Source organism: Ovis aries, chromosome 1 (genome assembly GCF_016772045.2).
Source record: "Ovis aries strain OAR_USU_Benz2616 breed Rambouillet chromosome 1, ARS-UI_Ramb_v3.0, whole genome shotgun sequence".
Taxonomy (NCBI): domain Eukaryota; kingdom Metazoa; phylum Chordata; class Mammalia; order Artiodactyla; family Bovidae; genus Ovis; species Ovis aries.
In genome coordinates, this window is record NC_056054.1 from 1,104,952 (window position 1) to 1,129,459 (window position 24,508).

General features: G+C 68.0%; 2 protein-coding genes across 6 annotated transcripts in view; one reads left to right on the top strand and one right to left on the bottom strand.

The window, feature by feature from the left end:
* The window catches only part of ANKMY1 (ankyrin repeat and MYND domain containing 1), a 60,431-nt gene extending 59,955 nt beyond the window's left edge, over positions 1-476 (top strand). For all 4 annotated transcript variants that reach the window (XM_042239676.2, XM_042239680.2, XM_027962335.3 and 1 more), the window contains one exon: positions 9-476. In XM_042239676.2, coding sequence (XP_042095610.1) covers positions 9-142 — 134 coding nt within the window. In that variant the 3' untranslated portion in view covers positions 143-476. The remainder of the gene's footprint in view (positions 1-8) is intronic.
* A 561-nt stretch (positions 477-1,037) lies between these two features.
* Positions 1,038-24,508, bottom strand: part of GPC1 (glypican 1) — a 28,066-nt gene continuing 4,595 nt past the window's right edge. The window contains exons 2-9 of one of the 2 annotated variants that reach the window (XM_027967025.3): positions 7,969-8,127; positions 5,786-6,177; positions 5,062-5,227; positions 4,245-4,375; positions 4,044-4,163; positions 3,824-3,957; positions 3,316-3,491; positions 1,038-2,715 (exon numbers count right to left, since the gene is read on the bottom strand). In XM_027967025.3, coding sequence (XP_027822826.1) covers positions 2,480-2,715; positions 3,316-3,491; positions 3,824-3,957; positions 4,044-4,163; positions 4,245-4,375; positions 5,062-5,227; positions 5,786-6,177; positions 7,969-8,127 — 1,514 coding nt within the window. In that variant the 3' untranslated portion in view covers positions 1,038-2,479. Of the gene's footprint in view, positions 2,716-3,309; positions 3,492-3,823; positions 3,958-4,043; positions 4,164-4,244; positions 4,376-5,061; positions 5,228-5,785; positions 6,178-7,968; positions 8,128-24,508 lie in introns of both variants that reach the window. The other variant, XM_042239689.2, reaches the window with a different exon arrangement.

The window sequence follows — 24,508 nt, forward strand, 5'->3', positions numbered from 1 at the left end:
CCTGACAGGAGAAATGTACCCAATGACATTCATAAAGAAACCCCTGAAGCAACTTGGCAACGAGCCCCAGGGGCCTGAGGCCCAGAAGCCGCCACGCAAGGCCAGGTGCCACGTGTCATACTCCACCTACGGTCACGAGTGAGCGTCTGGGCGCCCCGCTGACACACGGGGCTCCCAGAGCACCCCGAGGCTTCGTCCTGGCCCGCCGAGGAAAGAAGGCCTTCACAGCAACCTCGGCCTCCAGGGGGAGCTGGGCCAGTGGGCTCGGGGGCCTGTCAGGACTCGAGCAGGGGCGGGCAGGTGAGCACCCCATGCTGCCCGGCGGGGTCCACGGAAGCCTCCTCCCAGTCTGCTGCCCGGCCCCTTCCCAGGCTGGGGGCCCTCGGCGCTACAGGGCCCTGACAACCAAGCTTTGTTGAATGCTTGCACAGCAAGCCAGTGGGCGGCGACCCCTGAATAAAGTGACCGTCAGTGGATGGCGCCTCTGCTGCTGCCTCCGGCTGGGGTCTGGGGCCCGCAGGCGCTGACGCTGGAGAGGCTGCCCTACTGGGGCTGCAGGGCACGTGGGGGCGCAAGGGCGGGGCTGGTGGCATCACTCGGGTTGTGCAGGACTCTGCTTGGGCAGGCAGGGCAGCTGGGCAGGGGTCCCTGCTCTGGTGAGATGCCAGCTAGGCAGAGCTCTCTCTGTGGCGCTGGGGGCTGATGAAACCATCAAGATGTCAGGCCAGGCCCAGCTACGGGATGATGCTAGTCCCCCCACGCTGCGGCCTCCAGAGTATCTCTGAGGCTGCTTGGCAGGAACTGGTAGTGGGAAGTTTCCTGGATGTGCCCAGATGTGTGCGTCCAGAGCGGGGAGAGGGAGGGTGGATGGCAGGAGGACCTGGGCCGGGGGCAGGATGGGCACTCTCCAGCCGTGGGCCACCCCACCAGGTGGGACCCGTGTGCAAGCCCACCCTCACCTCCCCAACGGTCCCAGCGTGCCAGGCACGCCCAAGCACACACCTGCTGCCAGGCGGGGCACAGCAAGATCACTGCAGTGACGCGCGGCCTCCAGCCTTTTATTCACACGAGGGCTCGAAGCACACAGGTCGCCTGCGGGCGCCGTGCGGCCCAAGACACGGCCGGCCCGGCCGCTGACCACACAGGGCCGCCCCGTCCAGAGACGGAGGGAGGGCGGGCCGAGGGCGGGCCGGGGTGGCCGTCTGGGCACACGGCGATGCTGCCCCGGGCCGAGAGTCCAGCTGGCCCACACCTGCAGGCAGGGAGGCCCTGGCCTGACCCCGCCCTGGCACAAGGTTCTGATAGGGTTGGCGTGTTTGTGTGAGCAGCCCCGGACCCCGTGTGTCCCAGAGCCCGGAAGCCCTCCACCCGGTGAGAAAAAGCAAAGCGGCAGGAAGCAGCCTTCTCCGGGCCCAGGGGCTGGTCAGGAGGTTGGCGTGGCTACGTGGCTCAGCATCCCCGACCCTTAAGACCACCCTGCCCTGCCCGAGCCCTCTCTGGCAGGGAGCGGCCCCTCCCCAGACCCTGCAGTGGACGGGGCTTCGGAGGGCGGGCCTCGGCTCGCGGAGGAGCCTGCAGAGACCCCGGGCCGCGGAAGGTCACCTGGGACCCTCAGAAGCTTCCGGGGAGGGGCCGAGAAGGCAGCTCTGGGTGAGAAGGGCGGGAGGGGCCTGTTGAGGAGGTGCGGCTAGGAAAGCCCTTAACTGTCGAGCGCCCTGGCCTGCGGCCGGCAAGGTCAGGGAAGGGAAGGCCCTTGGTGTGGGCGCCGGGTCTCACTGGCCCTGAGCTCAGATTTCCCCAGCCACCCAGCATCCCCGTGGCCAGGGGTCGGCTGTGGCCCTGGTCCGCGTCGTCCTGAGCTGGGACGTGGCCCTGGTCTGGGTGGGGGTGGGGAAGGGGGGGGGCAGGCGGCGTCTCTGGAGGTCCCCGTGCGGGCAGCCAGGAGGGCAGCCCAGTGCTCTTGCTGAGAGGGGGCCCCCACGGGGTCCTGGGGGTGGGGTCAGGGCTCATGCATAATCCCAAAGGCCCCGCTCGCCCGCTGGTGGGAACCCTGACACCCTCTGGGGGGTTCTTGGGCCTGAGGACTGGGCGTGGCTTTCAGACACCTGAGCCCCAGGTGTTCGGTGGCGGGGGAGGAGGGCATAGCCCGCACTTAGCCGGACACCGGTCAGGCGGCCTCCTCACTCGCCCCGGTGCCGCAGGGGTTTGGGGGAGAGACGGCCAGCGGCACCTCGAGGTCTCTGAAACGCATGGCTTTTGGGGCACACCGTCCCCGGCTGACCTGAGGGCCCCGTACAAAAGTAAAAGCTCGGGGGGCTGGGCGAAGCCCCCCACCCTGCCCCCAGCACAGTCACAAGCCGGGTCCCTCAGCGACCCCTCCTGTCCTGCTTCGGGGCCTCCCGGCCCAGGGAGTTAAATATCGTCTGCTGCGGGTTTTGGCAAAGTCAGTCCTTGGCCACGGTCCCGGGTGCTGAGACAGTTACCGCCCCCGGGGAGCGGCTGCCGGAAGGGCCAGGGCGAGCCCCAGGAGCAGCAAGGGGCTGGTGTGGGGCAGGGGGCGGGCCGCGGCCGAGGTCTGCTGGCCTTCTCGCTCCGACAGCCCCGGGAGGGCATGCGTCAGCGGCGTCCGCGAGCTGGCGCTCTTCCTGCCGACCTTCCGGCCGCACACTTCGTCCGGGCAGCCCTCGCCGCTGCCTGAGCCGCTGCCATCGTCGCCTGGGGAGGAGAGGGGAGGAGGTTCTAGGGGACCCTGAGGGCCGCGACCCTCTGCCTGGGCCTCCCGCGCTGGGGACGGCAGTTCCTGGAGCCTGCCGAGGCTGGGCGGACGTGCTGGCTGGCTCACAGCCGTCCTGGAAACAGGGTGGGGGATCGGGACCACAGTTGGGCAGCAGCCGGGCCTTCAGAGCCACCTGGGCCCCGGGGTGGGGCCCCCCCCCCGCCCACCTTTCCCTATCTAGGGCCTCCCCCGACCCTGCACCCTTTCCCAGCTGGGGCTCCCTGGTACCCCCACCCCGGGTGCCCTCACTGGCGTCCTGGAGGCCCAGGTCGTTGTCCACTCCCCCGCCCGCCCTCACTGGCATCCTGGAAGCCCAGGTCGTTGCCCACCCCCCTGCCCACCCTCACTGGCGTCCTGGAGGCCCAGGTCGTTGCCCACCCCCCGCCCGCCCTCACTGGCGTCCTGGAGGCCCAGGTTGTTGCCGACCCCCTGCCTGCCCTCACTGGCGTCCTGGAGGCCCAGGTCATTGCCCACCCCCCGCCCGCCCTCACTGGCGTCCTGGAGGCCCAGATCGTTGCCGACCCCCTGCCCGCCCTCACTGGCGTCCTGGAAGTCCAGGTCGTTGCCGCTGTAGGCGCCGCGCAGGCGGTTGGTCATGATCTTCAGCTGCATGATCTGCTGGCGGATGGTCATGTCCGGCTTGGTGATGTCCACCTCCACCTCGGGGTTGTTGATCTGATTGGCCAGGCCATCACCCATCACCTCGGGGAGGTACCTGGAGACCAGAAAGACAAGCCCTGGGTCACTGTCCTGCTCCCCACAAAGGGGCCTGGCCCCAGCAACACCCATCCAGCCCTCGCTCCTCCAGTCAGGGTAGTGGCAAGTCCGAGACCCCCCTCCCCATCTCCCGAGGCCTTCAAGGGCTGCCAGGAGCCCACACAGGCCCCTGCAGCAGAGCGTGGAAGCACTGAGCGTGTGTGCGCGGTGGGGACCTGGCCCTCGTCCCGGCTCTGGGTCCCGCGGGGTGTCCCACATCAGACTTGGTGCAGGGCAAGACACACCCGGGGCCACGGACAAGCTGAGGGGCCAGAACGGCGGGACACTCACCGGCCCTTGGCCATCCCATTCCAGCAGCGCTCGTCACTGGCTGAGCTCATGGCCAGCTTCTCGCTGCACAGCGTCCCCGGGAGGCTGATCCAGAAGTCTTGAGCGTCTCGGAGCTGTGCCTTGGCTTCGGAGACCTGCGGGCAGTGGTCAGGCCACCAGACGCACCCCCCAGCCTGCCCTGCCCTCTCCACCCTGGGCCCGCCCAGCAGAGGCCACTCACCAGCTTCTGCAGCGTGCCGGCGGGCGGCCTCTCCTGCAGCGCCAGCTTGCCCCGGGGCCACTTCTCCTTGGGGCCAGGGCCCTGGGGGTTCACCTTGGGGTTCCCGCAGCCCTGGATGACCTAGGGGAGCACGCAGGGGTCCTGACGGGCGCGAGGCCGCATCCGGGCCCCCCCTGCCCCCTGCTCCCCCCCCCGCCGCACCTTGGCCGTGAGTGTGTCACTGTTGTCCTGGAGGGCGTTGACGGCCTCTGCCAGCCAGTAGTGCACGCCGCCGATGACACTCTCCGCACCCGACGGGCCCCAGAACTTGTCCGTGATGAGCACCATGGAGTCTGGCCAGCGTGAACAGAAACACGGGGTACTTTGCATGGCCGAACGCTGGCCCATGGCTGTGCTACGCACAGGCATGTCAGCCCGCAGTATTTCTGTGTGTCTGCTCACTGCAGGCCAACCCACCTACACGTGAGCTCCGGTGTGTGCTGGCATGTGTGTACAGGCTGAGCACGTGTGTCTAAGCTTACACCCGTCGGCACATACACACACACCTGGCCCACTGTGTGCACACGTCGCCTCAGTCTCACGACGTTTGCCTCACGCCATCACACGTCCACGTTAGTGTGTGTTTCGGTGTGTATGTGTGCTGGCCTGTGTCACCACGGGGGTCGATACGGATGCGTGCTGGCTCACCTCACACGAGCAGATGCACACGCAATTGCAGGCATGTTGGCGCGTGTGTCTGGAGACCCACCTCAAGTCTGCACATGCCAGCCGGCTCACCCCCTGGCAGCAACGCCCACGGTAATTCAGGCGTGGGTCGCCCTGCGTGCGTCTCACGTGTACACCTCGGCATGCTCGCTCAGTGGGCAAGGACAGGAACCTGGCCCCCAGGGCGCCCTCCGGGCAGCTGGCCATGGCACCTTCCTTTGGGAGACTCAGAGGGAACCCTGCCCCCCAGCCTCGGGGACCACCCGCTCTGGGGGCCAGGCCCCTGAGGGCAGTCGCGGCAGTGGGGGCTCACCCAGAAGGTTCCTCCACTCGGCGTCCAGGTCGGCCTGGTTGGCTAGGCAGCCCTTGAGCACGTTGCGGCAGTAGTCGGGGCAGGGCCGGGCGCCGGGCACCCCCAGGCAGTGGGCGCAGTACACCAGCTTCATGACGGCCCGCGAGCACTCGGGGCTCAGGGGCACCTGCAGGGCCAAGGCAGTCTCACCCCGGAGCCGCAGCACGCGATCACCCCCGGCGGGAGCCCCGGGCGGGAGCCAGGGTGCCCAGGCCTGCCCCACCGTGGCGGGGCCTTTTCTGGGGCCCTGCGTCCTCCCAGACGGCCAAGCAGGCCTGCGGCCTGGCAGGGGCGGGGGCGGGGCGCGCTCAGTCCAACCAGGCCGGTCGCCTTGCTGGGACTCCGCCGGGAACACTGCGGTCACGACACCTCCCCAGGGAAGCGGGAACACTGCCCGCCGTCAGACGAGGGCACCGAGGCCGGGGCGACTTACCGAGGGCCCTCGCTGGGGAGGTGGGGGTGGAGAGGTGGGTCCTGCCCAGCCCCGTAGGGGCCTGACGCTTATGCCCTCCCCCGTCGCCACCTCACTCTGCCGCTCCGCCTAGGAGCGAGCAGCCCTCTCACGTCCGGTCCACCCGACCCCTGGAGCCCCCGGGGCGTCCAGTCCCAGGCCCCTCCCCTTCCCGCTCCGACCACCCGGGTCCCACAACGCTCCCTCGGGCAGGGGCGGGGCCGCGGCGCGCACCTTGGCCACCTTGCGCACCACGTCGCCGGCCACGCCCAGGCCCTGCACGAAGGCGCGCGCCGCCACGAAGGCGCGGGTGGCGCGCAGGCGCAGCTCGCGGGGGGCCTCGCCGAAGGGCCGCAGCGGCTCGGCCTGCTTGCCCAGGCAGTCCAGGTAGTCGTCAGGCAGCAGCAGCTGCGGGTGCAGCTGCCGGAAGAGGCGCTCGAGCAGGCGCGCCCAGAACTCGGCCAGCGTCTCCTGGAGGTGCAGGTTGGCGCCGCCGTAGTAGAGGCGCAGCTCGGCGTACAGGTCGCGGAAGGCCTTGGCATTCTGCGTGTACAGCTCTCCGAAGGCGCCCGGGAAGGCCTCCTGCAGCGCGCGCTCTGAGTCGTTCAACAGGCGCTGGAAGTGATCTGGGCGCGGGGGGAGGTGGGCGTGAGGCCTTCCGGGGCCCCCTGCCCACCCCACGTGCTGCGGCAGCCCTGACCAGCACTCCTGCGGGCTCCGCCGGTGACCCCCCCCCACCCCCGGTGCTCTGAGCCATCAGAACCTGTGGGGGCCCTGGATGCCGGCCCCCATGGCGTCCTGAGCACTCGCCCTCCTGGCCTGGGGACTGCAGTGTCCAGCGTCTATTTCTGACCTGAGCCCCACGCGAGCACCTACAAGGGACTGCTTCCGAGGGCAGGAAGGTGCAGAGTTGGGGTGGGACCTACAGGGGGAGGGCCCTGGGCGCCCCTCACCTGCTCTCCTTCCCAGCAGCTCTCCTTCCTCCCTCCACTGTCACCCAGCCAGCCCCCCATCCTGGGGAGTCTTGAGTCCCCCACTGTGTGTCTCTGTCCATTCTCCACCCCGCGGTCTCTGGGGCTCTCCTGGGCTTCCTGCCCTCCCGCCTCTCTGCGCGGTGCTCCGTCTGGTTCTGGAAGCTGACCTGCCAGGTGGTCTGGAGAGGGCCCCCTGCAGCCCTCAGGACATGTCCAGAGTCCAGACAGGGCCATGGAGGTGCGGGGTGAGTGTCGGGGGTTTGGGGAAAATGCTTCTGTCCTATGTGCTGAGAACCGGGGCCCCCACATCATCCTCCTCTCAGCAGGGAGACTGCAGGGGACAGGGCACACCGCCCACCCACGCAGATGCATCCTCACAAGCTGTGGGCACCTCTCCCCACCCAGGCCCACCCTCGGGTGTCCATGCCAGCTCAGCTCTGCTCTGAGGCTGTGGAGATGTCAGGCTTGTGGCCCCCAGACCAGTGCCCACACCCGCCCCACCCAGGGCCTTGGGCAGGAGACCCTGGCGCAGCCCTGGCTGGGTGGGGGCTGTGGGAGGAAGCAGCCGGTCCATATTCCTGTACCCTTCGGGGCCTGGTCCCCACCCTAGCCCGGCCTCCAGACAGGCTGTCTGCAGCTCACGACCAGCCCAGCAGCACACAGGGTGGTCGTGGGGCCACCATGCCCACGCCTGGCCCCCTGCCCCGCCCCCCATCCTCAGGAGATCACGGCCCTGGTGGCTGCGGCCTGAGAGCTGTGTCCTGGAACACAGCCAGCGTGGGCCCGCTGGGCTCAGGGCCTGGAGTGCTTCAGACCAGGGCCCCCTGCACCAGGCAGCCTGGGGAGGGCTGCTGGGGAGACCTAGGGTGGCCGGACCAGGTGCAGGTGGGGCTGGGGTGGGAGGTGGCACGCAGAGGGGTGGGGGGCCCAGGTGGGACTGGAAGCGGGTGAAGAACCGCTTTTAACTCAGATGAGTGTCCTGAGTGGGTGACGTGCAGGCTCTGACAGCAGCTCAGTCGCTTCCGGGGGCCCCTGCCGCCGCCCCCTCCGAGGGGCCCACTGTAATGTCACCAAGTGGTCCCACCACTCCTCGCTCTGGGCCCAGACATGACGGCCAAGCCTGGAGGGAACCGCTGACCCACACACGGCTGCCCCGGAGACACCGGGACCACGCCATGGGCCCCCCGCTCGCCGCGCCCTGTGGTCCTCACGCAGAGCTCCCGGCTCCAGAGCCTGGTGGCCCGCCTCAGGCCAGTCCCTGGCAGACGCTGGGAGAGCTCTGGGTGCCGGGGAGCCACCTGAAGGCGGAGGATCCCCTCTGGAGGGCTGACGGGACAGACATGCTGGCTCCTTGAGCAGATGAAGAGGCCTGCAGGCTATCTGCTAACGCCCTGCTCTGGCCCACCCCTGCCAAGAGTGTCTGCGGCCCCCGAGCCTGCTCACCGTCAAAGCCCCGCTGCTGGGCGGCCAGCGTGGCTTGCAGCGCCCGGCTGCCCTCCAGGAGCGCTGTCTCCAGCTCAGCACGGCTGCGGTTGGCCAGGTTCCCCTCCATCTCGCTCGTGCAGCAGGTGTAGCCCTGGGGGCAGATTCGCAGATGCTCGCCTGTGGGGAGGGGCTGGCGTGAGGGAGAGCAGGGGGTGGGGGGGCTGGCCCCGGGAGGGGGCACAGTGGGGGTGGGGGCCCGCCTGGGGGAGGCAGGCCCAGGAAGGGCCTGGGCCCCACAGGGGCTGCGCTGCCCTCAGCAGAATTCATCCCCCAGGCCCCTGGGGGTGGGGAGGCTGAGAGCCAGGGCAGGGGTGTGGGGTGCCGCTCCCAGCCCCCCTCCCTGCCCCCATCCACGTGAAGAGGTGTCCCAGGCGCCCGGAGCAGCTCAGCTCAACTCCTGAACTCAGCACAGAGGCCGCAGGGCCTGTGGGTGCGGGGGGCCCCGCCAGAATCCAGGTTCATGGAGGAGGGCGAGGGGCGTCCAGGACTGCTGGCAGCCCTCCCCTGTGTCCAGGCTGAGGGCAGGGGGACGAGAGGACCCCTGAGGGGCAGGACAGCCCCAGCCTCCGCCACAGCACCTCGGGGCGCCGGCCCACCGAGGGCGGGCAGCCCTGCAGGCTGGGGGGCTGCCCACCCACAGCTCTGGGCTGGCCAGCGGCAGGGGCCTCTCGTCAGGACAAGCGGGAAGCACAAGCACGTGCAATGGGGCCCTGCTGTGAGCCCCGCCCCGCTCAGCAGGACACACCGAGGCCCCTCGGGGCCCCCACCGCCCCCTGCTGCTGCCCACGCCCTGGCTCCCGGTGGCCCAGCTCGCGGCAGTGCCAGGGCAGCACTGAGGCTGGCCCGGTGGCCCCTGTGGTGCAGGGCACACCTTTCAAAATGTGCCGGGGTCTGGGTTTTGAGTGCGTGCTGTGAACCCACTTTGCAGACCAGGAAACAGGCTGGCTGAGGTTAGGTTTCGTGTCCAAAGTTACACAGTGAAGGGCCAAGTGGCTCAGGCTGCCCGATTTCAGGCCCCACACCCACTGAGCTGCCTCAGCCCTCCCCCGGCTCCCAGCCTGCCATGGTCCACCCCGCACAGGCCACAGTTCCTGTCTGAGCAGTGCAAGAGGAGAATCCCTCCTGTGCCGGCCTGGGGTGGGCAGAGTGGAGTGGTCTCAGGAGTCCGGCCTGGATGGAGGCCATGTGGGGCTGGGGTCGGGGGCCTGGGCACCTGGTCTGACCAGCAGAGCTTCTGGGGCAGGAGTGGGGTGGGGGTGAGCAGGCACCACCCGGCAGGGGGGCTGGAACCAGAGGAGGCGCCCGATTCCTCGGATTCCTCCTCCTCTTGGCTGTTGCTGACTGTGACCTTGGCCTGGCCCTTCACAGCGGGGGTGGGGTGGGGAGGGTGCAGGACAGCGAGCCTGGGGTCTCCTTGAGGCCAGCTGGCAGAGACTGGCCGTCTCCCGGGTGCCGGAGGCTGTGCACCCAGTCAGACGGGCCTGAGCCTCCCTGCCAACGACGAGCCAGGAGCACGCCTCCCCTGCTGCCTGTGACCACCAGCCCCGTGGGGGGTGAGCTGGGGGCGGGCGGCAGGGGCCAGGCAGTGGTGGGTGGGCAGGGGGCTGCAAGCTGCCAGCACCTAAGCACTTGCGCCATGGGGTGGGTTTTGGGGGCGGTGTCCCAGGCTGGCAAGGCTGTCTCCCTCCCCAACCTTCCTAATCCCCTGGTGAACCCGACCCCTCCCCCGACCCCTGATCCAGGACACACAGGAAGCCCCCTCTGGGTGGGCTTGGAGGGGCTCCTGGGCACCGCCCACAGCTGGGAGGGAGCTGCCGGCCCTGGCCTCTGCCCTGCCACCTCGTCCAGCCGCCCGGGCGCCTGCGCTCTCCCGGCCGCCCCAGCACAGCCCCCGTCCCTCCCTCCCTCGGTGGACACACACGGGAGTGAAGACACGGAGCCAGAGCCTGGGCGCCGGCCTGGGGCCCCGGGCGGGCTGGGCCGAGGCGCCCTGAGCCGCTGCGGGGCGGACGTGGTGGCCGGTGGTCAGGGCCCGTGCCCCGGCGTCACCTGTGGGTCGGGACACCTGCCGGGCAGAGGGCAGACTCTGCAGGGCGCCTTCCTGCACAGCAGGCCTGCTCCCCCATCTTGGCCAAATGGGGGGGGGGCCGGGGGGGTCTGCCGGTGTGAGGAGGGCATGAGCTCCGGGTCCCTGGAGGTGTGCAAGGCAGACAGATGCAATTCTCTTCCCATCATTTCAAATCTCCATCCCCAAACCCCACCTCGGCTAAATGGCTGGAGGGTGGGGAGGGGTCCTTGGGCCAGGTGGGGGCGCGGCTGGCTTCCCGTCCACCTTAGAGCTGCCCAGTCCACCCCTCTCATCACCGCTTTCCCCCTTCCGACCCCCTCCCATCCCCAGTGGAAGGCATCAGCTTGCCCCCTCTGCCCGCTGACCCCTCCCACCTGCACTGACCCCACACTCCAGGCTAATCCACAACGGCCCCTCCTGTTTTTCTCAGCAGCTGCTGCTCCTTCGACAGCCACCTAGATCCTTCTAGAATTCTCCCTTTCCTCTTTGTGACACCTCCTTTCACGATCCAGGTTTTTGGGGGGTGTGAGAGGGGAGGACCGTTTCATGCTGGGTTTTCTCCCTCACCTCTGTGCCCCACCCCCACGTTTCCGAGTGCCCCCGCTGCCCTCCCCAGGTTGAAACACCCACACTCGCTTCCTGACCCCACAGCAGGTCCTCCCCTTGCTGACAGCAAGCAGACTACGTAGCCGCCCCCCCATATTCTGACCTCCCAGAGTGCCCCCAGACTCCTTGGTGCTAGGTCCCATCACTACGGCTCAGACGTCTTTGAGGCTCACGCCTCCTGCCACCTGTGCACACGCCCACAGCCCTCCTCACCCCCACCAGCTCTGTGACCCCAGCACTGGAGCCCAAGACCCCATGCCAGCAGTGGTCCTCACCTCCTAGGCTGGACAGAGCGTGTATCTGTGCCAGCCCAGCCCAGCAGTCCTGACTGGTGCCTGGGAGCCCTCCCAAGGAGACTGCAGCGGGAAGATGGCGCCAGGCCAAGCCCGTCTTTCCAGAAGCTTCTGCGCCTCACACGGGAGCACGCAGACCGCCTGCAGCACCAGCGTCTGAAGGCACGATCGGGTGCTAGGCACCAGCTCCCCCAGCCACCTCCAGGATGTGCTGGCTGATTCAGTGGGACAGCCAGCCTCCCCAGACCCCTCGGAACACAGTTATGCGGGCAGCTCCGGGCACTGGGGCCCCCAAACACCAGAGGGGAGGCTGGGGCTGAAGAGCAGGGAGGGGCCCTGGCCACCCCGCCCTTCCACTCTGCCCTGGACCCCGCGGGCCTCCTGCAGAGGGGCGGGGTGGGCAGAGCCTTTCCCGGAGCTGCAGACCCTTCTCTGGACGACTGTCCGTGCCCACTCCTGCTCCGATGGGCTGCAGGACCCCCCGGGGCACGTCCACCAGCCTGGACGTGGTGGGGAAACACCGGACAAGCCACCCCGGGTCCCCTGGGCACTGCCCACCATGGTAGCCCCAGGCCGCCTTTTTGCATCTCCTCACCCCGCCCCACCTCCCACTGGAGAGGCGTCTGTCCCTGGCTTCCGCCTGCGGCAGGGTCAGCCCTGAGGGCTGGGGTCCACCCGGGGGCCAGCCACAGACCCACCGCGGACAGGGCTTTTCAACCGCCACCCTCCCCGGTTCCTAACGCGGCAACAGACCCCGCAACCGCCCCCGCCCCGCTCCCCTATCCCCCTCGGAGCACCTCACCGCCGGCCCCAAGCCCCTCCACCATTCCGGCCACCTGCCAGCATCACCGAGCCGGCCCGCACCCGCCGCCGCCGCGCCTCCGTCACCGGCGGGAACCTGAAACCCAGGGGTGTGCGACACCCCGGCGCCGGGCGGGAGGGGTCCGTGCCTCCGGCCCGTCCGGGACCCCGCTGCCGCGGGGCGGTGGGGCGGTAGCGCGGGCGGCGGGACAAAGGCCGAGCGCCAGGGCTTCAGCGGCCGCCGGCCAGGGACAGAGGGCCGCACGCGCGGAGCCGCAGCCGGCGCGGTCTGGAGAGGCGGCCGCGCTCCTGGCGCAGCGAGGAGCGGGCGCTGGCGCAGTGGGCGCGGCAGCGCCGAGGGGAGGGGGGCCGCGCTGCAGGAGGGGGGCCGGGGGCGCTGCGATTGGCGGGGAAGGGGCTTGCCGCAGTGGGCGAGGCGGGCCTGGCTGGGGGCGGCAGGCGGGGCGCGCACGGGGGCTACGGAGAGCGAAGGCGAGGGAAACGGGCCTGATGGAGGAGGAAGGGGGGCTTGCTGCAGGAGGGGGCTGCGGCAGGAGCCGGGAGGGGTGGCGAGGAGGCAGCGGGGAGGGCCGTGGGAACGGGGCGAAGTTGGGGGACGGATGGGCGCGGTGAGGACGGGGCCCGATGGGGCGCACACGGAGACGGCGAGGGGCTTGCGCTGGGGGCGAAGGTGGGGTAGGCCGGACTGAAGGTGGGGTCTGGGCGACGGTGATGGAGGCAGCGGAGTGAGCGGCGAGGAGGACCAGTAGGAAGGGTGGGGGTGACGCGCCCGGGGATGGAAGTCCGGAGGGAGGCGGGCGACGGAGACGGAGACGGTGCAGGGCGCCGGCGGGTCCCCGCGCTTGGATGCCAGCCCCCGGGCTTAGCCCGAACCCCCTTTTCGGCGGCGGCGGTCCCGGCAGGCGGCGTGCGACTCCGGGCGCTGGTGCGTGGAGGTCTGGGGTCCACCCGGGAGAGGCGGCCGAGCGGAAGCGCGGCAGAGTGAGACGCACTGGCGGCCGCCGCCCCGCGCAGCCCCGCGCAGCACGGGCGCGCACGGTCCGGGACCGCGGCTCCCCGCTCGGCGCCGCCTCCTCCCGCAGCCCCCGCCCCGCCGCGCGCCGCACCGCCCCCTTCCCCCGGAAGCCGCAGCGGCCTCACTCAGCCCCAGAGCTTCCCGCGGCCCGGGCCTCCGCCTGGCTCTTGCCCCACGGGGCTCCTCCAGGCATGGGGATGCGAGGTGGAGGGGGGGGGGGCGCCAGCTCGCTCCCCAAGGAGCATGGCAGCCCCCCGCCAGCAAGCCCCCTCTCCCCATGACAACGACTAGAGCCCTACGCTGGGCGCTCAAAGGCCACCATCAGCCACTCGCACTCTACCCGCCCCTAGTCTTGAGTCGGCGATTCTGGTCTGCATCCTAGCGTCCTGTCTGCTTCCCCTGCGAAATATAAGGCCCCCCGCCTGGCCACCCCCTGCTCCGGCCCAGTCCCCACCTCCTCCTGGGTCCCCCTCCCACACGCCTAGGCGGTTACTGTGGCTGGCTCTCCCCCGTCCCCGCCACTCCCTGCAGCCCCAGCCCTGGTCCCCGCTGCCACAGCACAAGCCAGACCCACTGCAGGGCCTGCCCACCAAGGCCCCGTTCCCTGCAGCGCCGCACGCCCGGGACGCCCCTGGGCTGGCCTGCACAGAGACCTGCTGGACAGGCAGCTCTCAGCAGAGTAGCCTCTCGAAGGCAGCCCACAGCACCCAAGGTCCGGAGCAAGGGTGCTCCCCCAGGCAGCTCACAAGGCTGCTCCCTGCGGCCTGCTTTCTGCTCGGAGACCCCTGAGCAGGCCACCCTGCCAGTGGGCACTGGCCTTGGAGGCTGCCCTGGTGAGGCAGTGGGCCCCCCTGGATGTGGGCCTGGACCCAGCTCTGGCTGAGGGGCCAGGCCCCCTTCCCACTGGCCTTCCCACAGTGCTTCAGGGTCCACAGCTCACACTGAGGCCTCAGAATAAACTGAGGATTAAGGGGTGTCTGCTCTGCCCGTGAGCCCAGGCCCTGCTGTAGGGCGGGGGGCGGGGGTCCTTTCGGGGCCTGGGAGTGAGGTGTCCCTCGGAAGCCTCGCCCACCAGGGCAAGCTCCGTGCAGCTCACTCATCTTCGGCCCAGGCCAGGCTGCGGAGGGCGCTCACTCGAGACGCTGCAGACCCGTCCCTGACAGGAGGCCCCGGGAACACGAGCTCCGTATGGCTCTCCCATCTCCCTTGCCTGACCACCCAACCTCTGGGCTGGGAGCAGCCCAGGAGATGGACCGGTGCCGCCCCCTCTGCTGCGTCTGCCCAGGATATTCTAGAATAGCAGAAGCGGGGGCTGCAGTCCCAGGGCCCTCTCAGCAGGTTCCTCACAAAGGCCCCACGCTGGCCTGTCGACCCCGGGAAGGTGGTGGACACAGCCCCCTGGCTTGGCCAGAACACAGCAGACCCCGGTGCCACTGCAGGGCCTTCGGGGACAGGAGTTGTCCCCGGCCACGCCCAGTGATGAAGACGGAGCGGACAAATGGGTTCAGCTGCTCACCAACCCCCTCAACCCAGCCGCTCCCTAGGAAACCTGGCAGCCAAGCCCAAGGTCACAGCGCCCCTGCTGGCGCCCCCGCCCCGTCTGACCTGCTGCTTCCCCCAGCCCCCAGGTCGCACATACCCTCCCCTTTGCCCTACTTTTTCTTTCAAGACCCATTCGTCTAGCCCTTCATCCAGGAAGCCTTCCAGGTTCCTCTGGGCCAAAGCGCCTGCCCAGCCTCTGACCTCTCGGAGCGTGAGTGGTCTCGGTGGGGGCTTCCTGTCTGGCCACCCTGCCTGGCAGCCGGAGAGCTGCTGGGCCTGCCGGTAGGGGCCGCTCTGCCCATGCCCAAGGTGGACCTGGTGCTCAGGTACCTGTGTCCAACGAGAGACTCTCTGGGCCATGCCAGCATTCCGGGAGATGGGGCTGGGCACCAGCGCAGCCGCAAACCTGCAGCCTCGGGCCTCCACCTCCGCTGGAAAGCCAGCACCCGCCCTGACCTGACCCCTCCCCAGAGCAGGTGCTCCCTGCTGATGCGAGGGGCGTGGCGGGGCGCTTCCACCACCCACGAGGACCCCCTCATTCCTCCAGGGGCCCTGCCACCCCTCGACGAGGTGCAGCGCGCACTGGGGGCCTGCATGGTCCGAGGGTCCTTTCACGCTCATGACTGTCCCCTCCGGTTTTTCCTGTCAGAGCCACTCAGGGAGCTCGAGCCACGGGCCCAGGGCACTCAGCCCGGACTGCTGCACAGGACCCGGAAGGACCCAGGCCTCCCCCCCTCTCCCAGCGCAAGGCCGCCCTTAATTCCAGTCCCAGGGGAATTCCTGAGTAGGAGGGCGGAGACCGAGGCAGGAGCCGACACGCTCTGCCACCGAGCCGGTCACCCGTGGCCCGCCCACCTGGAGGGCCCCGGGCAGGAGCAGGTGGGGTGCCTCCCCTCCCCGGTGCAGATTCAGCATCGCCACCCAGGCAGCACCTCCAGGCACAGCACTGCCCACCTCCCTGCCGCGCATGGGCGCTTCCGAGCCCAGCCCTGAAGGCACAATTGGGGTGGGGCACAGATATGGTCAGGACACAGCTACATGTGCATTTCAGATCAACGGTGCATTATTTTCCGGAACGAAAGTATCTGGCCCCAAAGCACTGCCAGCAAGGACCTGAATGCAATTTTGTCCACCCCCGTGCAGAGCAGCTTTAGGCGGAAGGCCAAATGGGGGCCCAGCCAGACGAGGGGGCAGACACTACGCAGCCTTAGGGAGTCACCAAGCGCCGGCACACCTCAGTGTGGATCAACCCCAAAGACAAGATGGGGAGCCTGAAACCCAGGCTCAAAACGACAAACACTTAGGACGCCGCTTCAGTGATGGCCCCTAGAGACAGAAGCGGCATGGGGATGAGCAGGGACTGAGGGGGTGGGTGTTCAGTGGGTACAGAGCAGGGGGAAGATGGCAGCTCTGCAAATGGGTGGTGGGGTCAGCTGCACAAGCGTCGGTGCCCACAGTGCCACCGGACGTACACTTAAAATCGTCACGGTGGGAAACTTTATTATGTATATTTCACCACAAAAATGCACGCAAAGCCCCCTCCCCGATATCTGGGACATACCTGTACTACATATCTGGAGATATTTATCCTAAGAACACATCTGTTATTTATTTGAAATTTAAATATTCAAAATACATACCCTCAAATGATTAACTACCTGAAAATACCAATTTATTAAACAGGCCTCCAGTAGTTTTATCTGCTAAACCTGGCAGTCCTCTGCGGGGTGTGGGGAGAAGCCTGACTGCGTCACCCCTGCTTCCCAACACCTGTGGGTGTGCACACGTGCGTACTCGTTTCTGGGGCCCCCAGACCCCGCCCAGCCGAGCAGCAGAAGCAGGGAGGTGGGCGTCAGAGGGGGCCTACCCTCCCACAGCCCCCAAACTCCTTGGAGAATGATGGGCCTCACCGTCTCTGTCAACAGGAAGATACAATTATCCCCGTCTTACAGATGAGAAGACTGAGGCCGGAGGGGTCTGAGACTCGATCGATGGCTCAGACCTGCTGCCTAACGCTGCCTCCTTCTACCGGCCCGCAGGCCTCCCTGTCTTCACTGAAGGGGAGGAGATGAATGTCCCGGGCACCCAGGGGCCCACCAGCCTCCTGGAAGATGAGGGCAGAGTGGGCCTCACCAGACACAGGCCTGGCCACCCCGCTGGCTGCACCATTCCTTCAGTAACCCAGGACACCGGCAGGAGCGTGCAGGGCCAGCAGCCACCCCACCCACACCCAGGAGGGACTGAAGCCAGGACAGCCACTGGAAAGGGCCCCCACAAGCTGACATGCACAGGGCTCCCAGCCCTGGGCAGCCAACTGAGCTCAGCACTTGCTGCTTGCCCGGCTCCCCAGAGGTGGGACCCTGGCCTCCTCTGGGTCCTGGGGGCAGGTGGGAAGGTGGGACCCGCCTGCTTCCTGACTTCTCCAGCTCAGCTCCTCAGGGACGGTCAAGCTGAATCATCTGTCAGAGACGGTCTCCAGGTCGGCAGGGAATCTGGACCCCCAGGCACCCGGTGTCTCGGTCCCCACTCTGTCCAGCCACGTCCACCAGGCAGAGGTAGGATGGCCCCGCCCGGGGCAGCCCGGATTCCTGGGGCAGACAACCCCATCCCCCAAAAGGGCCAAAGGGACTGTGAGGGGTCGGCTCCAGTGAGCTGGGCAAGGACAGGCCTCCTCTGACGTGGGCCACCAGGGCCTGAGGCTGGCCGCGGGCTGACCATGAGCAAGGTCCATGTGGGCACCTCTCCCCACCGCCTCCCGTCTCTCTGCAGCGCCCTCTGAGACTCTGCTGGACCCCTTTCTGAAAGCCAGCTGCCGCCCTCAAGGTTGCACCAGGAGCCCTCCTGGCTGGCCCTGGGCTTGGCGGGAGAGCGGTGGGGCGGGAGGGATCCTCTACAACGTGGGCTGCTCCTCCTGGGGGTCCCAGAGCTGATGCTTCTTGAAATTCCCAGCTTCTCTGGACCAGCCAAGTGGGAGCAGAGACACCGAGAGATGGCGCCGCCCAGGATGTGGTGGCGGCGACGGGGAGACCCGCCTCCCGCCCGCACCCCACTGACCCCCGGCAGGTAGTCTCCGGCCTCCAGCCCACGCCCTGCTGACCCCCAGCAGGGCCCCGAGGCCGGCCGGGGTAGGCCGACCTGCCTCACCCCCAGCAGGCAGTCCCCCGCCTCCAGTCCACGCCCCGTTGACTCCCAGCAGGGCCCCGGGGCCTGGCCGGGGTAGGCCGACCTGCCTCACCCCCAGGAGTCAGTCTCCCTGCCTCTGGACACAGGCTGGGCCTGCCTCTCCAACAGGTGCACCCTGACGTGACGCCCCCAAGACACATGTGCACCCTGGCTGAACCCAGTCTCACAGCCACTCCACGTGGCAGGCGCTGCTACCATCCCCGTTATACAGAGAGGCATTCTGAGGCTCAGAAAGGTTCAGTAATGGCTCAAGGTCACACAGCATTTGAGCGTGGAGCTGGGCTTGAACCCTGGCAGGATGGCTGGGTCCGGGCAGCCAGGTTTTAGCCTCTGCTACGGCCCCACGTCTTTCCTAAGACATCGGCCACTGGGAATGGCCACTGGGCCAGGAGAGGGGCTTGCCCACTAGCCCGGCAGGCTGCCTCCTTCGGAGCCCTGTGGGCAGCACCCACCCTCCTCAGAGCGGTCCTCTGTGTTCCCCTCTGGGTGCCCAGCCTCAGGATCTTCCTCCTCCGTCTCTGACCCTGCACGCCAAGTGCACCCACGACCCCTGGCCTCCAGCTGGAAACTCCAGATAGCAGAGGGGCTGGGGGCTGGGCTCCGTGAACCAGGAACAGCTGGGGGTGGGCGGCCCACCCAGGGCAAGAGTCCTGCACGGACAGCGCAGGGCCCTCGGGCTGGGAGGGGAGCTGTGGCCGCACGAGCATCTCAGGTCCCCAGGGAGGGCAGGGCAGGAAGACCAGGCTCTCAGCGAGAGTGGTCGTGCAGCGCGGGTCTTTGCTTACAGTTACGGTGGGGGGGCGTATATGATGGTACCCCACACGTGCATGCTAAGTCGCTCAGTCATGTCCGACTCTGTGCGACCCCATGGACCACAGCCTGCCAGGCTCCTCTGTCCATGGGCTTCTCCAGGCAAGAACACTGGAGTGGGTTGCCGTGCCCTCCTCCAGGGGAGCTTCCCCCCCGGGGATCGCGCCTGGGCCTCATGTCTCCTGCACTGGCACGCGGGCTCTTTGCCAGCTGTGAGGCTTGTGCACCACATGTATCCATCTAACCCTGCACAGGTTCTCTCTACTTGTAACTTACAAAAGTAACACGTGCTCGCCACGGCCGGCAGAGCTGCAGCTCACGTGAGACCTCTGACAGCCGCCCACTGACTGCAGAGAGAGCACTGTGGCTGCGTTTCAGCACCAAGGACAGTGCCGGGCACGCAGTAGGAGCTCAAGGACTCTCCAAAGGACTGGACTGATCTGTGTGCCCCACACCCCCAACCCTGGCCCACAGGCTGTCCTGTAACAGACAGGGCCCCGCCAGGACCCACCTGAGGGTCCAGCCCACCACGCAGAGGCCTCCTTCCTTTGTGCCCTTGACTGTCCACTGAAGCCCGCAGACCCTTTCTCAGAATAACACTTAGGAAAGAAAAGACTATGCAGGGGGTAGTGAAGAAAGCCGCAGGTGTGGTGACGTGACTTGTTGAAATGTGATAAACGGGCAAGCAAGGTGGTGCCTGCGAGCTGGCTGACACCCACCAGGAATTCGAAGCTGCATGAGTGGAAGTGGCACCTGGAGACATCTGCTCGAGAAGTAAAGGGGCAGGGGGACCCAGCAGTCCGCGGTGAGCGAGCCCCAGACTCCAGATGCAAAGGGGCAGGGGACCCAGCAGTCCACGGTGAGCGAGCCCCAGACTCCAGATGCAAAGGGGCAGGGGGCCCAGCAGTCCACGGTGAGCGAGCCCCAGACTCCAGATGCAAAGGGGCAGGGGACCCAGCAGTCCACGGTGAGCGAGCCCCGGACTCCAGAATGCCATCGCCACCTTGTTCATAATGACAAGAAGCGCTAAATTCTGGCTAAAGGTGAGCAAAGAAGGACTGTCTCTGTCCATGGGATTCTCCAGGCAAGAAAAAGAGACTGTACTGTCTTTCTCAGTCGAGTCCGTGAACTCCTGGATTCCTAAGCCTGGGCTTCCCCCGGGCACCCTGGTTAAGGACCCCAGCCTCAAATGACCTGCCATCATACCTGAGTCTGTCCACCGCAGTCGCCGGTCTTTCTAGAGCTGAACCCACCCCAGCCTGGAAGCCTGTCCTGGCCCCAGGCAGTGGGCTGCCCCCTCCGCTCGGCTCCCCTGGCCGCTGACTGCATCCTGTCTAGAGCTGTGGTTCAAGTGCTTCCCGTGAGGTGCGACCAGTGTTTCTGGAAGCCACCCCTTGACCTGTTCAGGAATGACCTGCACTCCACGGGGCCCCTGGTCTCCCTGTCCCCCGCCCTGCACACTGTGATGACCACACATGGCCCGAGGGAACTGCTCCTGGCTGGGGACACCGCTTTACCCTGGGGGAGGGCGGTCAGCTGTGCGTCTGACCTGCAGCTGCCCCAGTGTCCCCCCAGCCACCAAATACACAGTGACAGGGAGGTCACCTGGGTGTTAGGTCACTTGAAGAGAGGTTGCCATGGCGCCTGAGTGCCCTGGGGACAGCCACTGCCAGGCCAAGGGAGGGGGTTGGGGATGGTGGGGCTAAACATCGTAAGAGCCTCTAAAATACGACTGTGGGTCCAGTGCGTCCCAAACTCTGCAGCCAACGGGAGGCGGGCGTGAACGCCTGAGCCAGCCCTATGGCAGGGGGCGTAACCGTGTCCCGGGGGGTCTGTGGGCGGTCACAGGTGGCGGGAGGCACTCCCCGCGGCCCAGAGCCTGGATGGGCACCTGGAGCCCCATCACTCCAGGCCACACAGATGCAGCACGTGGCTCAGCACAGGGGCCCGGAGCGCTGCAGGCGGCCCTGGGTGCCTAGGGTGTGCTTAGACACAGGGATGAGCCTGGCCGGCCACTGCCAGGGTCAGACAGTGTCCTCGGTGCTGGGGAAGGCGCCCCAAGGTGTGCGTGGGCTGCCACAGGCTCCTGGGCTGACAGTGAGCCCAAGGAATGTCGCCCCTGGGGAGGTGCAAGGGCACTTGTCCAGGGCTGGCTGCCCACGTGGGAGGGAGACGTGCTGACCTACCCCTCAGGCCGCTGGGCTAACTGAGGGTGTGACTGTGGTCACACGCGCCCCAGGCCAATAGCTGGGCACACAGGTGCAGGGTACAGCCGCTGATGGCTGGGCCCTGGACTGTGGGGGTTGGGGGGCCTCGCAACCCCAGCTCACTAGACCCTGACCCCGTGGAGGGGGTCCGTGGCTTACGGGTGTGTGCAGAGCGGTGAAGGATGGATGGGTGGGAGGGTGAGGGTCCTCGCCTCTTGCCAGAACTTCCTGGTGGGTGGGGCTCAAACCTCAGGCGCCGTCAGCAGGACCAGCTCTGACTTCAGGAGGCTGTCCTGTGGCCCGGGTCCACTTGGGGGTCTCATGGGCCCCGCTCCTCTGCTGGCCCCGGCCCCACCTGGGACTGGCCACCTGCCCCCCAGCCTTGGAGAAGTCGGTCCTTGGAGTCTGCCAGGGTGGGTGCGAGGGGCTCTGTGACCTCACCCCCAGCTCCATCCTCTGACTGACCACGCCCTGCAACCTGGAACACGTGCCCAGCGCCCATGGACAGAGCCACACAGACACCCCCCAGCGCCCCGTGATGGACCCACCCCTGACCTGCTCCCTTCTTGGGCACCCCGTCGGTGCCCACACCACGCACCGGGGGCACAGCGAGGCCAGGGCAGGGAGGCCACAGGGGAGCAGCCACTCCAGGGACAGGGCCCTGAGCAGTGGGGACCTCTCGCTGGGACCCAGTTTCCCCCCCGACCCACTAAGTGGTTCGACCAGGTGGCACTCGGCCTGCCCTGCAAGCCCCCTAACCTGCCAGCTCTGGAAGGCTGGGCAGGACTGGCTGCCGGGCAAGGGCCGGGCAGAGGCCAGGGAGTGGAGGAAGGAGGCAGGGCCACGAACCCGGGCCTGGCCTGGCCCGTGGGCACCCGGTGGGTAGACGGGCTGCAGAAGGCAGGGCCTGGAGCTGGTGCTTCCGCAGGGCCTCCTGTGTGGCCAGCTCCGGCCCTGTCCACCCCTCGGCCCAGGCCTGGCCGTGCTCACCCCGTCCACCTGTGGGGCCGGGGGCCTGGCACAGCACAGCCTCCTAGGGCTCTGGCCGTCCCTGCTAGCCGCCCAGGGCCCCTCCTTCCAGCCGTGGCGGGGGCGGTGGGCGGGGCTCTGGGCCTCTGTGAGGCTGAGACGGGGCGGGGTGGGGGGACAGCGCGTGGGGGAGCCCCCGGGGCTGTCCTGTCACCCGGCCAAGCCTCCAGAACCCGGGATCTTTCAGCACAAAGGAGCAGCCTGGGTCCTCCGGAGCCAGGAGCCAGCCCCCGCCCCCCACACACTCCCGCCCCGCCCGACTCACTCCCGCCCCCCACCCCCCACTCACTCCCGCCCCGCCCCCTACACACTCACTCCAGCCCCGCACGCTGTATCCCCTCCCAGGGCCTCCCACGCATCGGCGGGGAAACCAAGCCTGTCCACGCAAACCAGCGCCACTGAGTCACGATGGTCCCAGCCTGGTGGCCCTGCCTACTGTGGAGGTCCTCATGACGGGCCCTCACTGACCACTAAGTTCTCGGTGGTCCCTGCCACCAGGGAGACGCCTCAGCAGGTCGGGAAGGTCAGAGGCAGAGAACCCTGCTCCCTCCCCCCTACCCGATTCCGATGGAGATGTTCAGGGCTGCACTGAGGCCCCACAGCTGCACTGAGGCCCTGGCCCAGGGAGTCCCCCACCTCCCAGGGAACACCCAGAGCCCAGGAGCCCTGCTCACTGGATGGGAAGCGCCCCTGACCTTGACTGAACCTTGTCCCTAGTCCACACATCAAACCCTTGGACCTGAGGATGGGGCCTTGTTTGAGTGTGGGGTCTTTGCAGACGTAACTGCTGCTGCTGCTGCTGCTCAGTCACTTCAGCTGTGTCCGACTCTGTGCGACGCCATAGACGGCAGCCCACCAGGCTCCCCCGTCCCTGGGATTCTCCAGGCAAGAACACTGGAGTGGGTTGCCATTTCCTTCTCCAATGCATTAAAGTGAAAAGTGAAAGTGAAGTTGCTCAGTCGTGTCTGACTCTTCACGACCCTATGGACTGCAGCCCACTGGAGTGGGGTGCCACTGCCTTCTCCAGCAGATGTAACTGCTCTCCTCCTAACTTGATAGGACTGGTGTCCTTATTTCCATAAGGTGGAATCCAGACACAGGCTGGCACAGGCCTTGTAAAGACGAAGCAGAGACCCCCTAGACCAAGGGTCACCCACCACCTCCCAAAGCAGAGGAGACCGGAGCAAGCCTTCCTGTGTGGTCTTGGGAGGAACCACGGAGATCTCGGACTGCCAGCTCCCGCACTGCAAGACCACAGCCCCTGCCATGGAGCCGCCTAGCCTGGGGCATCTCCATGGGTAGCCCCGGGGAAGCGGCTTCGTGCCTGGGTCCCAGTGCCCAGCCCAGCCCAGCACCATGCAGCCAGTGCCCAGAGACCTCACTGCTGAGGCTGTCCGGTCTGGGGAGCACCCTGGGGGGCAGAGAGCCCCCAGAGCGGGGTGGGGGCCCTCGGGACGCCGGGAACCACGCCCCCGAGGGACGCTGGTTCGGGTGGGCCGGGGTCCAGCCTGCGGGAGGACGTGTGTGTGCCAGGACAGTGGGAACCGACGCCGAGGCCACAGGCAGACGCGGGCGGGGCTGGGGCTGGCCTGGCCCCGCAGGGGCTCCCCGACCTGCCCAGGCTCTCACGCTTCCTGCCAGCGGAGCAGGTCCACACCCCTCACACCCAGGGTGCCCCCGCACCCGAGGCTGGAGCAGGAAGTCAGGAGAGTGGGAGGTCCGGCTGCACCCCCAGGGCAGAGGCCACGGCAGGGAGGACAGGCCAGCACCCCCCACCCCACAGGGGGAGACAGCGGACAGCCGCGGCCCCCACCCCGCCCGAATCAGCCCTGCCCAGAGGCTGCAGGCAGCTCGGGGCTCCTGCCCAGGCCTGTTCCTAGACGCACGCGATGAGAAGGCCGCCAGCCGGCACAGGGTGGGTGGCCCTGCATTGGAGCTCCACCCGAACGTGGGCAGGGGCCTGGCCCCACAGGACTAGCCTGGTGGCTGGACGTGGTCAGGGCAGGCAACAGGCACGGGCCTGGTCCTGAGCCCTGGTCTGAAATGTTTCAGAAATAAGCTGAGGCCTCGGGGAGAGCCGGCCGGCCTCTCTCCAGGGGGCGAGTCCTGGCCGGGACCCGACCTGACCTGGCGAGGCCTGTCCCCCTGGCCTGGCCGGGCCGGGCGGACACCCATGCCCGTGCCTCTAGGGGGCCGAGCAGAGGCCCAGTGCGCCCACACCCATTCTGTGCTCCCTCCCCAGCTCCGGGGTCCGCCTGCCGCCGGGCCAGCGTGCCCCAGCCCCTCTGCCAGGAGGCCTGTCCACCTCAGGCTCACGCTGTTCCTAACTAGGGCCAGCACGGGGCCAGTTTACTGAGACCTCTGGCCAGCCCTCCGGAGTCACCCACCCTGGACAGGACATCCCCGTGACTGCCGGGGAACCTGGCTTGCTATGGTGCTGGGGACACTCCAGGCCTGCCCCGAGGGTCATAGCCGTGCTGCCCGTGGGGCACACCAAGGGTCACGCCCCTGGAGGAGCTCTCCTGAGCAGGGCACGGGCGGTGGGCCTTCCCTGGACAGGTGCCAGGACTGGCCAGGGGTGCACCTGTGGGCAAGGCCGGGCCGCCGTCAGCCCAGTGAGGGAGGGGCACGGAGGCCCCCGGGAGGGGTCAGTGCAGAGGCTTCTGGTCTGAGAGGGGGGCTGGGACCAGGGGAGCTGCGGAGAGGGCAGCTGGCAGCCCTCCAGGCTGGGGTGACGTGAGGCGTCCAGAAGCCCAGAGCCCAGCACTGCTCAGCCATTAGTGCCACGGGCCCGGGGGTCAGCACACTGGGCTCTGGACCTGAGCGCCCAGTGGGTGAGTGTGGAGCTGGAGAAGCGGCGGGGCTTCTTGGCCTCAGGTACTCACCCCTGAGTCAGGTCCAGGCCCCCACCACTGCACTCGCC